The sequence below is a fragment of the Scyliorhinus torazame genome, chromosome 1, assembly GCF_047496885.1.
Source record: "Scyliorhinus torazame isolate Kashiwa2021f chromosome 1, sScyTor2.1, whole genome shotgun sequence".
NCBI lineage: Eukaryota > Metazoa > Chordata > Chondrichthyes > Carcharhiniformes > Scyliorhinidae > Scyliorhinus > Scyliorhinus torazame.
In genome coordinates this window covers 376,009,798-376,026,460 of record NC_092707.1, presented here as the reverse complement: position 1 = coordinate 376,026,460, position 16,663 = coordinate 376,009,798, and the positions used below count along the sequence as shown (strand labels likewise).

The following is a 16,663-nucleotide window of genomic DNA, read 5'->3' as shown; positions in this document are numbered from 1 at the left end:
TGGAAATATCAAACTAGAGTTCTGTATGTATTCGCTGAACTGTACATTTGCAGCACAAAGTACCTGTCCAAGTGCTGTGATCTGGAGTGCTGGTAACCCTTTGTACACCTCAGTGGAATTATTTAAGGCATTGATGAAAACATTCAGACTATGTGGATCCTTTGCCAGTAATGCTGCAGAACATTCGTTGTACTTTGAGAGGATCAGGTGAAGCATAAGGGCTTCATCTTTGAGAAGAGCATCAGATTCTTTCTTTAGCAGTCTCTCCATTAGGGGCAACAACTTGGACAGTACAATCTGAAATGTAAAATATCGAATGGCAAACATGTTAAACCTTTATACAATGAAGTGAGCCCAGTATCCAGTATTACACAATGTCAAATGAAAGGGTACCTTCATAACTCTGGAAGCAATTTAATAATTATTCCAAAACTAATTTAAGCTGATTGGTCCTACCACATCTTGATATAGTGGAATGACAGGATGCAAAATAGCCATTTTAACATTCAGTGCCAGCCAAGTTGGAGAACCCCACACTTGGCTACAAAATGCTACTTGAGTGGTTTGTTGTTAATTATATTTTGTTCATCATACTCCACCCCATTTATCGAGTTGGAGCATTTGATTCCACAATCACTGGGCACTTCTACAGAATTGTGCAATTATTCATCAATTAAGGTCACTTATCTGTGAGGACATATTCATACAAATGGAACATTCCAGCAAGGGAAAGGTCCACCACTGGACAGTGATTAGAAAATGTGACTGGCACTAAATTCTGCACCAACCTCTCAAAGTCACCTGCAGCACTGATCATTATCCTGGGTAATTTGGCAGAGACCAAGATTAACTCAAGTGACTTGCATAGCTTTTATGGGTCAAAGTCTCACTATTCAATGCATTTGCCCAATGATTTTTGGGTGGAAAGGAGCAGCATCATTTTATGGCAAGCAATATCAACAATTGTGTACCCAAACTTCCAATTAGGGCAGACCAATTCTTTAACAGCACTGGGTCCTGATACAAGATTAACTCAAGTGACTTGCATAGCTTTTATGGGTCAAAGTCTCACTATTCAATGCATTTGCCCAATGATTTTTGGGTGGAAAGGAGCAGCATCATTTTATGGCAAGCAATATCAACAATTGTGTACCCAAACTTCCAATTAGGGCAGACCAATTCTTTAACAGCACTGGGTCCTGATACTTCAAAAAAAGGTTAATGCCAATGCCACACTAGATGGCACACATCGTGTGCATGCGCAGATGCAATCACCTAAAGGAAAGCTACAAAGTTTATTCAACAACATATGAATTTACATAGAGCCTCCTATGATGGAAAGATTTAAATCTGGGCTCTGCAAGAGGCCAGAGTTTGAGGTGGACAGAAATCTCAAAGATTTGCAGGTTACAGAAATGGGTACAGTTGAAGCCATGGAAGGGTTTACAAAAGAGGGTGAGAAGTTTAAAATTGAGGTTCTGATGGACTGGAAGCCAATGTGGGTCAATAAGCATAGTGGTGATGGGTGAATTGGACTTGAGGGGCCACCCAGTAGAGTATTGGAAGAATTGATTTGGAGGTAACAAAGGCATGGGCGAGAGTTTCAGCAGACTCATAGAGACATAGGTCTCCGATGTTATGGTAATGAAAGTCTTGGCGAGGGATTGGATATGGGTCTGGCAGTCACCTTGGTGTCAAAGAGGACAAGCCTCAAAGACGAGGGAGGTGGTTGGAGTTGGTGCATGTCAAACAAAATTTGTGGTGGGGACCAGAGGAAATGGCTTTGGTCTTCCCAACATTCACTCATCATCTGGTTAGCACAGTTGCTTCTCAACTCCAGGGTTCGATTCCCGGCTTGGGTCACAGTCTGTGCGGAGTCTGCACATTCTCCGTGTCTGCGAGAATTTCCTCCAGGTGCTCCGCTTTCCTCCCACAGTCCAAAGATGTGCAAATTAGGTGGATTGACCATGATAAATTGCCATTCGTGTCCAAAAAGGTTAGGTGGTGTTGCTGGGTTACGGGGATAGGATGGAGGTGTGGGCTTATGGAGATGTGGGCTTAAGTGGGGTGCTCTTTCCAAGGGCTGGTGCAGACTCGGTGGGCCGAATGGCCTCCTTCTGCACTTTAAATACTTTGATATCTAGTCATATAGACAACTGCCTCAATGCCATTACCTTAAACGCTGTAACTAAAAAGTGCTCAGAGTTCAATTAACATGGTTTAAGTGGACAATCATTCAACCGCGTGCCAGCTTCAGAGGAGCTCTTCACAGTCAATGAGTGTTATTAGCAATTTTAAGATGAATGACTTATTAGACAGTTTTCATTATACTTTTATGTTTCTTTTTCATTTATTATTTAATTACCCTTCTAGCTCCAATTGTCATCAATCTGCTTGAAATTATAATCTGACTGGGTAAAACAATGTTCTAAATTACATGGACCTTTAATAATTGTCTCTATTGCAACATACTGTGCTTTAAAAAAACTCACTCACCTCGCCATTCACCTCCTCAAATGCTTTCAGCAAGTTATGTGCTACATAAGATGGCCTTCCAGCATCTCCTATGCATTGCAGAAAATTCTCCAGAGTTTCTCTTAGCTTTGCATGCCGTAAGCTTGGTTTACTGGGTGTTAAAAGCTCCTCATATAAGCTACTGAGAGCCTGGGCAAATAAAACAATTGAGCAATAAACAGTGGTAGCTGCCTTAAATGTAGCTATGCTGAAAAAGTATGCCTTGAAACTTAGATTCCCCAAAGTTTAGCTACTTTCCTCACATCTAGGCAGGATTTCCCTGTCTCCTTCAAAGGGGAACAGAAAGATAAATAATTTTGAAGAAAGAATAGGGTACTCAAATACAATTTATATGTTAAGATTTCAAATGGGAAGGAACACCCTAATCTTCTAATGAGTGGTCATCAAAACCCGAAATGTTAACTCTATTTTGCTCTCTTCGTAGATGCTGCCAGGCTTGCTGAGCATTTCCAGCATTTTGTGTTTTTATAATAAAATGATCTTTGGGGTGCAGTTGCACAGAAAATTGGAAGGCATCAAAAAACATTGGCAAAACCGTTAAAGAACAAACAAAATCCTTATTTTCCTGCCTAAAGCCGGAGAAGAGGGGGTTTGGGGCATGGGGAAGGGAGTGTGCCGAGAAAGGGAAAGAGACAAGACCTCTTTTCCTGAAATCCAGAGCCTGCTGAGGATAATCTTATTAGGGATACATTTGAATCAACTTTCAACTTCAAACTCCCCGAAGGGAGCCTCATCCGACAAGGTGAACATCTGGATGCTTGGTTACATTACGCTTAATTCTATAACTATTACTGAAGGAAAATCATGGAAAGTACATAACAATGTCCAATTTGCACTTCTTGTCACAACATAAAATCAGAAAAATGGCTCTTAGGATGCACAGAATGATTGAAAAATAAGGTGGAAAAGGCATATTGAGTTCAGCAACCGCGTGGCAGAGTCTGCAAGCTTTAAAAACTCTTAGCAACATCTCATACTGTTAGGTTTAATTTTACAAAGAATAAGCACAGTATAGGAATGGATGAAGGGCAGGTAATCTAACTGGCAGGTGGCGGCCAGTGGTGCCCCTCAGGGATCTGTATTAGGAGCCTCAATTATTCACTATATTGATGATGCCTGGGTTCCAAGAGTTTCCCTGAGAGGGAAGATTACACAAACTAAGGTCGTATTCCTTGTAATTTAAACGGTTAGGGTGATTTGATTGACATTTTCAAGATATCAAGGGGCGATAACAGGATAGAAACTATTTTTGTTGACTAGGTAATCCAGGACTAAGGGACATAGCCTACACATCATCCTCACCATGTGTGCGTGGGTTTCCTCCAGGTGCTCCGGTTTCCTCCCACAGTCCAAAGATGTGCAGGTTAGGTGTATTAGCCATGATAAATTGCCCTTAGTGCCCAAAATTTCCCTTAGTGCTGGGTAGGGTTACTGGGTTATGGAGATAGGGTAGAGGTGTTGACCTTGGGTAGGGTGCTCTTTCCAAGAGCCGGTGCAGACTCGATGGGCCGAATGGCCTACTTTTGCACTGTAAACTCTATGAAATGCAAGTCACATCTTTCCGAACATAGTCGGTCACTCAAGCCTGTTCTACCTTAAAATAAGATCATGGTTGATCTGATTGTAACATCAATTCCACATTTCCAGCTACCCCATAACCTTTCAACCCCATGCTTATCAAGAATCTGTCTATTTCTGCCTTAAACATATTCAAAGACTCTGCTTCCTTTCCGCCACCTTTTGAGGAAGAGTTCCAAAGACGCATGACCCTCTGAGAGAAAAGATTCTCCTAATCTCTGCCTTAAATGGGCAAGCTCTTTTTTTTTTAAACAGTCACCCTAGTTCTAGATTCTGCAACAAGAGGAACCATCCTCTTCACATCCACCTTGTCAAGACCCCTCAAGATCTTTTATGCTTCAATCAAATCAACCCTTACTCTTCTAAACTCTAGCGGATACAATCTGTTTAACCTTTCCTCATAAAACTCAATTCTCATAATGAATAATAACATTCTATTAGCTTTTCTAATTACTTGCTGTACTAACCTTTTCAGACTCATGCACTAGGGCACAGAGACCCCTCTGCATCTCAGAGTTCTGCAATCCCTCACCAAGTAGATCATGTTCTTCTTTTGTATTTGTCCTGCCAAAATGGACAGTTTGACTTTTTTCCACGTTATACCACATTTGCCAGATTTTGCCCACTTACTTAACCCATCTGTACCTTTGTAGCCTCCTTATTTCCTCTTTTCATCTTACTTGCCTACCTATCTTTGTGTCACCAACAAATTTAGTAAGCATATTTCAGTCCCTTCATCCAAGTCATTGATATAAATTGTAAAAGATTGAGGCCCCACCAATGATCCTTGTAACACACCGCTCATTACATCTTTTCAACTAGAAAATTACCTATTTGTGCCTACCCTCTGTTTCCCAATCTTCAATCCATGCCAATATATTACCCGTTACACCACGAGATTCTATTCTTCACAATAAACTTTGGTGTAGCACATTCTCAAATGCCTTCTGGAAATCCAAGTACAGTACATCCACTGACACCGTCTACCAGGGCAGCACGGTAGCACAGTTGCGTCACAGCTCCAGGATCCCAGGTTCGATTCTCGGGTCACTGTCTGTGCGGAGTCTGCACGTTCTCCCCGTGTGTGCGTGGGTTTCCTCCGGGTGCTCCAGTTTCGTCCCACAGTCCAAAGATGTGCAGGTTAGGTGGATTGGCCTTGCTAAATTGCTATTAGTGTCCAGAAAGGTGGGGTGGGGTTACTGGGATATGGTGGGCTTGGGTAGGATGCGCTTTCCAAGGGCCGGTGCAGACTTGATGGGCCGAATGGCCTCCTTCTGCACCGTAAATTCTATGATCATGTCAATTCTTCAAAGAACTCCAAAAAATTGGTTAAAGATGATTTCCCTTTCACAAAGCTTGGTTGACGCTGTCCGATTACCTTGAATTTTTCCAAGTGCTATATCATCTTTATTAATACAGTCTAAAATTTTCCCTCTGTTAAGATAACTGACTTGCAGTTTCCTGCTTTCTGTCTCTCTCCCTCTTTGATTGAAGTCAAGAAACACTTCTACAAGGAAATGGCACTCGATGCTATTTTATTTTAAATTTGTTCGTGTTTTGCTAACCAAAGTATTATAGGATATGGGGCTACGGTGGGTATATGGAATTAGGTCACAGATCAGCCTAAATCTCAATGAAAGAGCAGAATAGGCTCATGAGGCAAAATGGTTTATTCTTATTCATTTGTTCTCCATGGATCCCTCTTAAAGGCCAGTAGAATACAGCAAATGAAAACTAAATGAGGAAATTTGGTGACATTTATGAAAACTACAATAACCAAATGAAATTTCAAAACAAGTGAATTAAAATTCAGCACAGTTTAGCACAGTGGGCTAAACAGCTGGCTTGTAATGCGGAACAATGCCAGCAGCGCGGGTTCAATTCCCGTACCGGCCTCCCCAAACAGGCACCGGAATGTGACGACTAGGGCTTATCACAGTAACTTCATTGAAGCCTACTTGTGACAATAAGCGATTATTAAAAAATTACACAAATATACGAAGGGAAAATTAGAATAGTCCTTGTCTCCTTTCTTACCTGGTTTAAATAAGTGGGATCTGCAATAACCTCTTCTGCCACATGGACAAGCTTATCAATCACCACTTGATAGACGGACCCTTTCACCTTGGTTAACTTTTGCAGGCATGCAATAGCTCCCCGGCGCACCTCTCTCACGGGATTTCCTAAACTGATGACTAAGGATATCACCACTGAAAGCCAATCACAATTTGGAAATAAAGTGACATCAGTTTTAAAATTATGGAAAATAATGAACATATCAATTTAGCCATTGAATATAATCAAGGAAGCAATTTTAGATGAACCATACCTGGGGACGATGGAGATGCAACCAGATTTCTATTCTCTGCAGACAGCGATGCAAGTAGTGTGTGCCCCAAGTAAAGGGCTCGAGTCTGTAATACAGCACTTACTGTACGGTTTAACTGGTTGCTAAGGTTACAGTTGTAGCTCCATAGAAGCGACAAGAACTTGAAGAGGTGACTGGGATTGTTCAGGTGGGTCTGCAATACCAATAAGCATTGAAAAGCAAAAGGATAAGAGTTTAAAAAAAAAAAAACATCAATTTACCTTAAATTAATTTCACTCCTCCTGATGATGGTCAGTTTTATGACCCACCAGAAAAACCTCAAGCACCAAGAGTGGCCTAATTCAGGAAGTGGTTACATACATTCAAACATTCAAATATAATTGTTCCCCCTTTGGATGGGGAAAACAATCCCAAACTTGTTGGCACAAAATGATCACATGGAGATCTGAAAATTCTAGTCTCCCGAGGCAAATTATTCAATATCTCTGATTATTGCTTTATTGTAATTAGTTGCAGTGGGATAATTGAAAATGCATCGGCCCTACAAACAAGCAAATGCACTTAGTCCCCAACTCCATTTAGTGCATGGCAGTTTGCGCACACTACTTAAAATATATGTTCCGTTAAGACAAATACTGAATCCAAAGTTCGTACCTGAATTGGCTCTGAAACTCGTGGAAACGAAAATGAGTGCGCGTAGTTAGTGGAGTGAGAATGAGGTAAATTGTAGAAAAAGGAAACCAGAAAGAAGCAGCTATATAAATTTGAATTGGAAGGCTTGAATTGGAACCACAAAAGTAATGGCATCAGTTCAATCCCATTGCTAAACATTGAATGAACAATCCGGATTGTTTTTTTCCTTTTCTAATATTTCTTTCTCCTTGCCCTAAATCATGGATTAAATTTTAACTCACCTGAAACAGAAAATGCACAAGTGTCCTGAAACTCTTTGCAAGGCTTCCTTCACTAGCACCACAAACAGTCAAGTCAAACACATCAATGAGAAGATGTAGATAATCACAGCTTCGCCCATCCAAAGTTTCAGGGTTCCACCAAGTCTGACCTAAAACTTTGCAATAAGAAAATACAAGTTTGGTGTGGTAGCCGAGTGGTCATGACAATGAACTGGTTAGAACGAGTTGTGAAATTTTAATCAACTAAATCTGCCAATTTGTCATTCAGCAACGGAAAATGACAATGAGACGAAGTGAGAGTCACTTCCCTTGACATCAATGCAATACTGTACTGAAATTTGCCACCAAGGAGCCTGAACAAAACTAATGGCTGGAATCGCAAGGAAGACAGCACAGGTTCTCAAAAGCCCCAAATCCCTGTCCGTCAGGTAGTCCTTGACCCAACCAGCTTCAGGTGCTTCATCAAAGACCATCTTCTGTCATAAAGTAAGCAGTGGGTGTTTACTGTCCATTCCATGTTAGCTCCATTTGTGACTCTTCTGCTAGCAAAGCAGCTCATGCCTGCCTGCAGCAAGGTCTGCACAATGTTAAGACCTTTGCTGACAACACTCAATGTTGCTTCTGAAATCTTACTTTAGAATACAATGTTCGGATAAGGTGCAACATGCAACCTCTGTATAGACTTGCAACTTATTCTATCTGCTAATGCAGTCCTGAACCATAACTTCACTCAGTGGATTATCCCACAAGTTAAAAGAGTTTTGTGGCATACACCCTTATGAACTAAAATCAACTTAGATCACCAACCAGTGAAAGTGTGCTCTGAAACAGAAGGCATGCTTCTCTTTCTTGCATTTAAAACATAAATGCATAAACAGCCCTTGAAAAGAAATTAAGAGTTGGCAGCATATTCTGCTGATGGAGTTAGTTTTTAAATGTCAGCCATGCTCAAGAACAACTGGCTAAAAATCCCCCCCCCCCCCCCCCCCAATCCAATATTATCTCCAAGCAACCTAACACTCATTATTCAATTCTGGTTTCATTACTTCCATATGAGACCTTCTATTCTTCAGCTCAAATAATAAATCAGTGGAAGTGAATCATCACTGATACAAACTGTGGACGTATATACATCAAGCTATTTATGCTCAAGTTGCTAATAGCCAATACCCCATTTTAAATAACTCACCTTTCAACAGTGATTCAGGAGGTTTGAAAGCAACAATAAATTTCTTCAGCAACAAAGTATGTATTAATCCAGTTTCTGAACTTATAGCATTGCCATGCTTCATACTTTCCACATATTCAGTAAGCAGGCCTGCTGGTACCACGTTCCCTTGAACAGAATCAAGATGCCACTTTTGACAAATGGTCTGCAATATTGAATGGGGAGAGTGATTAGATTAATTTTGAAACATTCAGCAAGCTAAGGGAATGTTTTTATTGTGAAGTGTACCAGCCCGTACACTGGTAGGCTGGTGTTCCTGGGCCTAGGGAAGGCCAGCAACACGGTTCAATTCCCGTACGAGTCTCCCCGAACAGGCGCCAGAATGTGGTGACTAGGGGCTTTTCACAGTAACTTCATTTGAAGCCTACTTGTGACAATAAGCGATTTTCATTTCATTTCATTTTTCAAGTACATTTGGGACTAAGAGGGAGGTTGGGGTTTTGAAATATTCAATTTAGCCTCTGGGATCCCAGTGTTTCATCCTGAAGGGAAAAAATATCTCAATTTTAAAACAGTGCACTCAAGTTCTTAGACTATTTTCCAGTGTGGCACGGTGGCTAGCACTGCTGCCTCACAGCACCAGGGACCCAGATTCAATTCCTGCCTTGGGTGATTATCTGCGTGGAGTTTGCACATTCTCCCTGTGTCTGCGTGGGTTTTCTCCCACAGTCCAAAGATGTGCAGGTTAGGTGGATTGGCTATGCAAAAATTGCCCCTTAGTGTCCAAAAGACGAGTGGTTTGAGTGGGTTTGCAGAGGTGGGGCGGGGAGTGGATGGGCCTGGGTAGGGTGTTCTTTCAGGGGGTCAGTGCAGACTCGATTGGTCAAATGGCCTCCGTCTGCACTGTAGGGATTCTATGATTCCATGAAAGAGGTGCACAAGTCTTGTTCAATATCCTGTTTAACCTTGTCCCCATCTGACATTCCCTGGAAGTTTTATATTATACTATTACAATAGAAATAATTGTACGGTGTGGTTTACATTCACAACTGTTCAACATTTACACTTCGGATGACTTGGAGTAGATGACAAGCCAGTGTACATGTTGTAGAGTAAATAGAGAATGATGTAGCATTAAGGGGATACTAAATAGGTCAGTACAAGTTTGCTAATGAGATTGAAGGCAATTAGCTTTTAGTCTGAATAATTTTGTTGAAATTTATGATGGCAAAACCCATTGTATGAACTAAGTGCAGACATATTAACTCAAAAATGGTGTAACATGTGTGCTCCAACATTTGACAGCTGAACACAGTGAACACAGATTACAGAAGAGCCCTGTATACATGGACTTAAAAACAGTATAGGTGCTGGAGGTGTTATGAAAACAAAGGTAGTTTTAAGGGATTTATATTTGTAAATATTATTGGTAAACATTAGAAAAAAGGTAGGTGGGTTTAATTTAAGGTTTCTGGGCCTGGAAATGACCTATAGCTATATTCATGCTGGACAAAGGTGTTTGCATGTGTGGGTGTTGGTTTCAATTCCAGCTGATATTCTATGAGATACCAGAGTGCTAAGGTGTGAAAACTCAATTGGCCAGCCAAAGTAGGCAAGCGTTGTTTCACGACTAAGATCCTTGTAAGGTAAAACAATAGGCTTTCCTTTGTTCTTAGTTTTTATTAACTGAAAGCTAGGGCAGTTTCAGATAGACAGCTGGAGGGCTCAAGGAGTAATGTGCAAGAAAGCAAGCTCCAGAGAAGCTACAAGAAACCTGGAAAGAGAACAGGATACTGTTCATGGTCACCACAGACAAAGTTGAGGATAAATCAGCTGGTGAGAAGCTAGGTTTTTTTTTCTTTTCTTTAATATAAATTTAGAGTACCCAATTATTTTATTTCCAATTAAGGGGCAATTTAGCATGGCCAATCCACCTAACCTGCACATCTTTGGGTTGTGGGGTGAAACCCACGCAGACACGGGGCGAATGTGCAAACTCCACACGGACAGTGACCCAGGGCCAGGATTCGAACCAGGGTCCTCAGCGCCACAGTCCCAGTGCTAACCACTGCGCCCCGTGCCGCCCAAGAAGCTAAAGTAATCCTAAAAGTTTCTAAAGTAATCCTAAACTTTGGAATGTCTTACTCCAGTCTGTGAAACGAATTTTAAAGTAATTGGGAAGACAGTATTGGCTAGATATCAGAGTGTACGTAACTGTGGAAGTCAGTCGAAACAAAATCTTGAAACGGATTGGTGTAAAATCCTGGAGTGGATTAACTGATAAAAGGGGAGAGGAAGCTCTGTTCACAATCTTTTGGAAAATGTGAACTGGGTTTTGGAATGCAAACTGCTAATAGAAAACATGACTACAAGAGAAGATTTTAAAGGGTATTTTGTGGATTAGAATTGGAAACTCTTACATGACAATCCTCTGGGGGGATTCTGAGGAGGCATCCGCAGATATTAACTGGAGTTTGAGTGTGTATTTGACCACAGGCATCTTGTGTGCATCAAAGGGACTTTTGTATGTTGATGTCCCACGTAGCAATGTCAGGCTCACAAATGGAGAATACAAACTCAGGTGACTACTAGAGGGTATATATCCTACATCAGACTCCCATTTATTGACTACAGCTCCACCTTCAATACCATAATCCCAGCCAAGCTCATATCAAAGCTCCAAAACCTAAGACTTGGCTCCTCACTCTGCAACTGGATCCTCGAGTTTCTGACCCACAGACCACAGTCAGTAGGAATAAACAACACCTCCTCCTCCATAATCGTCCTCCATACCGGGGCCCCTCAAGGTTGCGTACTTAGCCCCTACTATACTCCCTGTACGCACACGACTGCATGGCAAAATTTGGTTCCAACTCCATCTACAAGTTTGCTGACGATATGACCATAGTGGGCCGGATGTCGAATAACGACGAGTCAGAATACAGGAGGGAGATAGAGAACCTAGTGGAGTGGTGCAGCGACACCAATCTCGCCCTCAATGCCAGCAAAACTAAAGAGCTGGTCATTGACTGAAGGAAGCAAAGTGCTGTACACACCCCTATCAGCATCAACAGGGCCGAGGTGGAGATGGTTAGCAGCTTCAAATTCCTTGGGGTACACATCTCCAAAAATCTGTCCTGGTTCACCCACATCGACGCCACTACCAAGAAAGCACAACAGCGCCCAAGCCGCCTCAGAAAACTAAGGAAATTCGGCATGTCCACATTAACTCATAAAACATACATCGAACATAGAGTGCAGAAGGAGCCCATTCAACCCATTGAGTCTGCACCAACCCCTTAAGCCCTCACTTCCACCCTATCCCTGTCTTACCAACTTTTATTGATGCACCATAGAAAGCATCCTATCTGGCTGCATCAAGAACCTGCCTCCCATTCATTGACTCCATCTACATCTCCCGCTGCCTGGGGAAAGCGGGCAGCATAATCAAAGACCCCTCCCACCCGGCTTACTCATTCTTCCAACTTCTTACACCAGGCAGGAGATACAAAAGTCAGAAAACACACACCAACAGATTCAAAAACAGCTTCTTTCCCACTGTTATCAGACTCCTAAACGACCCTCTTATGGACTGACCTGATTAACACTACACCCCTGTATACTTCACCCGATGCCGGTGTTATGTAAGTTACATTGTGTACCTTGTGTTGCCCTATTATGGATTTTCTTTCCTTTTTATGTACTTAACGATCTGTTGAGCTGCTCGCAGAAAAATACCTTTCACTGTACCTCAGTACACGTGACAATAAATAAAATGCAATCCAATGTGTACGATATTGGAGTGGGAATTTCGTCAGGAATACCCCCAATAGTTATAGTTGTGTCATCAATTCCACATAAATAGCAAGAATGGGGTTTCACTGACGTCCTGCCCAAGTTATGGCGGGTAATGGGAAAATTCCCAAAGAAATCTCTGGCAAATATCTTCAGGAGGGAAGATAAAGAGTGGAAAAAATAACGCTTCGTTGTTTGGTAAATTCTCAGAACAATCAACAAATACCGCAATTATTTGCTTTTAATTCTGAAAAGCTGCTACATTCCCCAAAGAAGTTAAGGCTTCTTACCATATCTGAAGTTTTTGAAATTAGTTTCTTTAGCTTTTTCTCCATAACATCATACAGTTGCAAAGCAATGGGCAAACTATCGAGGTCGGACTGTTTCTCCATGGTCTGAACTAAAGCAAAACTCAGCACACTGGAGATCAGCTTCTGCTTCACGCTTGAGGACTCGATTCCAATGATTTGGATGAGATTTCCCATCTGCAAACAAAACAATAAATATAATCACAATTCTTAGCAACATCAATGCATTTCATGCTGCACACTAGGAGAGCCCCCTTTCCTGTTCCCATGCACAATATCATGATATTGTACCATAGCCATCACGGGATGGGCAGCAAATGCTGGCCCTGTCAGTGCTGCTCACATCTCAAACAAATTTTTTAAAATTTTTATAAATCGCCTTTCCCCCTTCTTCTAAGCAGCTCTTTATGAATTGTTATATTTAAACATTTTCTAAAAGTGAAACTCCACCTGTTATCAATCATCCAACATCCCAGGATTACATTTTACGATGAACTTCTATTTTAATGTAATCTTATTACTGGAGTTGTAATTTCCCCCTTGCAATAGTTTTAATGGGTCTCTCGTTCCTAGGGTCTATCTCACAAGCATCTCTGCTAAACATGTTTCCACTTCAATTCAGTACATTTCAACCTTCAGTTTCCATTGGATATAAACATTTCCAAGTTCAGCCACTTAGTGTATTTAGTTTTTTGTGATTTCTCTTTAATTCAATCCTTAATGTTATTTATTTCTCTTTGTAGGCTCAGCCACTGAAATAAAGAGGGTCGCTCTTTACTTACTTTATTTTCCATTAAATTCAGCCGTCACACTTGCTCACACCTGACCTCCCAATTTACTCCCTTCCAACTCGGGCCCACCTCCCCATCCAGGCCCATCAGTTTGTTCCCTGAGGCCTACATGAAATCAGGATGGGTTTAGAAGGCTAGGGTTGTATTTTGGGCACTTGCATTAACTCAACAAGATGACACATGCCCATCTGGCCTGCCAGGGAGAGGCCTAATCATTGGTATAGGTACTGTTATTAACCCACATCAACTACAGGTTTCAACTGGAGAGGAAAGATTAAAGGAGGCTGAGGGAGAAGTAGAAAGAGGAGTACAGAATGATAAATGTTGAGTAAAAGATATGGAGAGATGAGATGATATTCAGAGAAAATGTGAGAACAAGATATATAGACTGAGAAAGTCCGTGAGAGTAAGTGAGAAACTATGCAAATTGCAATAAGAGCGAGAGAAAAGAAAAACAAGGAGAGATGAAAGTGAAACATAAGGCATGAGTAATGCTATAGACCTAACTAGTCTAATAACCATTGTTTTAGACAAAAGTTCCATTACAGTAGATGAACCAAACAGATAGCATGATTCCAGGTTTGCTTCCTGGCCCCTTTGAACTTGCAATGACCAAATTGCCTTCCAATGCGCCCGGTCAAAGCTCACTTAGTTCAGAGCACCTGGCAGCAAGGAAACATAAGCGAGTACATGACCAGGAAAGATTCCATAGTTCGTCTGGCCAAACTTAAAAACTGTCCCTTCCTCAAATATTTATGCCAATTCCCTTTTAAGTTTCCCCAAGAAGATTTGGGGGGAGGGGGGAGGAGGAGAGAGAGATTGATTAGAGTTACGGTTTCAACAATAACATTTCACATGGTGCATCGCAAGTTTAATTTCCATTTAATTTACACTTACTGTTTGAGCCCTAGAAGTAGGTTCCATCAAACACAAGTTATTCGTCAGAAGCTGGATGAATTTCTGATTTGCTTCACCCACAACTTCTTTTGAAGTACAGCTGTCAATAACGTTTTTGAGTTCTGTACAGGAAACAAGATAGGTGAAGCTAGCTTCAAGCAGAGAACACATTTGAAATAAAACAAGGAATCAGAGCATTTTGCTCCTCATTGAATGAGCACTTTGCAGCCCAGTGATTCCTCTTGTGTATAATCAGCATGTGTACTGTGCTCTACGAGTGCTGCAGAAATACAAATACACCACATGGCGATCTTAAAAAATAATCTATTCCTCAGAATAGGTCTATTTCCTCATCTATGCCCCTTTTATTCCAGGCCGGTTGAACGGAAAGCAAATAATTGATAATTAGGCATCTCACTAAAGTGCACATCGTAGCTCAGGATTCTTTGGTCATTGTTCCCATAAAAGATGGTTTGGGAAGACTTCCGGTGGCGCCCTCGAGGAAGCAGGTCGTAGGTCGGATTGCTCCCGCCCGCGATGGGCAAACGGACCTTTTCCAACGGACTTTTTCGGGACCTGGTGGCCTGAATTGGTGGAGGGGACGATAGGGAAGAGGCTTTCCCCCCGGGGTATGGACAGCTGGACCAGAAGTGGTCGAGTGGAGCGGCAAGGATCAAAGCAGGATCAGCGGGGCCCCCATCCGGGCGGCGAAGCATGGCGGACGGCAGGGACCAGGGAGCGGAGGCTCACTGGCCAAGGGAGCAACAGGTGGAGTTCTTCAGGAATTGCTTCGCCGAACTGAAGAGGGACACGTTGGACCCGATGAGAGCGGTAATGGAACGAATGGTCTAGCCACAGGCGGTCCAAGAGAAGGCGCTCAGGGAGGTCGAGGTGAAGCTCTCCAGCCAGGCAGACACGGAGCTGGAGCACGAGGTGGAGGAGCTGAATGCCCGCCAGAGGAGGATGCAGGAGCACCTTGAAGAGCTGGGGAACAGAGCCAGGAGGCAGAATTTGAGGATCGTTGGCCTCACCGAGGGCTGCGAGGGATCGGATGTGGGTGCATATGTGACAGGTATGTTCGAGGCACTGATGGGACCGGAGGCCTTCCCTCGACCCCTGGAGTTGGATGGGGCGCATAGAGCCCCCACAAGGAAGCCCAGGACGGGCGACCGACCTAGGGCCTTGGTGGTCTGCTTTCACCGACTTGCTGACAGGAACGTGTGTTGCGATGGGCCAAGGCGGAGAGGAGCAGCAGATGGGAGAACTGCGAGCTGCGCATTTACTAGGACTTGGGAACGGAGCTGGCCAAGAGGCGTGCAGGATTCGTCAAGGTAAAGGCAGCCCTCTACAAAAAGCTGAAGTTTGGAATGCTGTATCCTGCGAAGCTTTGAGTTATGTTTGGGGAACTCCACTACTACTTTGAGACACCAGAACAGGTTTGAGCTTTTATTAAAGATAAGCTGGACTTAAGCTAATGGGCACTTAGATTTTTCAGTGCTGTACAGTGGTGGTGGTCTGTTAACCTAACTTGCTCTGACTAGGAGAGGACTTTTATTAAAAGAAGCTGGACTTGAACTAAAGGACTCTGGGCTCTCAGAGCTTTTGTGTGGCGGCGGTTTGTTAAATTATCCTGTACTGTACTGTTTTACCCAAGATTGTTTTCAGCCTGGACAGAGAGAGGGGGCTGGAGGGCGCACTGCTTAGGGTGCTTTTGGGAGATTGCAATGAGGGGGGGGGGGGGGCCTGCACTTGGTACCTTTTGGCAGGAGATCAGGGCCTCTGATAGGGGGATGGGCTAGGGGCTGGTTAAGGGACTTGGAAGGGCACGGGGAGATGTAATCAGGTTACTGAGTCCTTGGTATGTGGTGGGAGGGCCCGAGCGCTCGGGCGGGAGACAGTCAGGCGCTAAGGGCAGGGGTCAGCGTAGCTAGCGTAGGTCAGGGGGCACCAGGGAGAGTAGGAGGGGCAGGCTAGGGCCAAGTACAGGGCTGACGTGGCAGATCAGGCCTCGGGGGGGGGGGGGGGTTTAGATCAACGTTAGTTTAGTTGAACACGTGTGGCATGGGCAAACAGAGCTGATAGCGGAAGTGCCTTATTAACATGTTTATTCTTTCCCACTGTTCGTTTTCACTATGTTAAGGCTCTTTGCATAGGGCCTTTTTTTTTCTCTGTAAATGTTACAAATTTGTTTTAAATAGAAAATTTCAACAAAAAAAAAAAATGGTTTGAACAGTGTGGCTTTCAATGTATACACTGAGCAAAATTTTAAAATGTAGATGCAAGGGCTTGCAAGGCAGTGCAAGTCAACGTCCATAAAAAGCAGACAGTCAAGCAACTTAAGGAGGCAA

At 42.8% G+C, this 16,663-nt stretch overlaps 1 protein-coding gene across 1 annotated transcript in view; it reads right to left on the bottom strand.

Moving 5' to 3' along the window:
• Positions 1 to 16,663, bottom strand: part of heatr1 (HEAT repeat containing 1) — a 123,383-nt gene that overhangs the window by 48,620 nt on the left and 58,100 nt on the right. Inside the window, exons 16-23 of the mRNA XM_072511675.1 lie at positions 14,316 to 14,437; positions 12,610 to 12,804; positions 8,546 to 8,729; positions 7,357 to 7,511; positions 6,443 to 6,635; positions 6,151 to 6,323; positions 2,497 to 2,664; positions 64 to 297 (exon numbers count right to left, since the gene is read on the bottom strand). Coding sequence (XP_072367776.1) covers positions 64 to 297; positions 2,497 to 2,664; positions 6,151 to 6,323; positions 6,443 to 6,635; positions 7,357 to 7,511; positions 8,546 to 8,729; positions 12,610 to 12,804; positions 14,316 to 14,437 — 1,424 coding nt within the window. The remainder of the gene's footprint in view (positions 1 to 63; positions 298 to 2,496; positions 2,665 to 6,150; positions 6,324 to 6,442; positions 6,636 to 7,356; positions 7,512 to 8,545; positions 8,730 to 12,609; positions 12,805 to 14,315; positions 14,438 to 16,663) is intronic.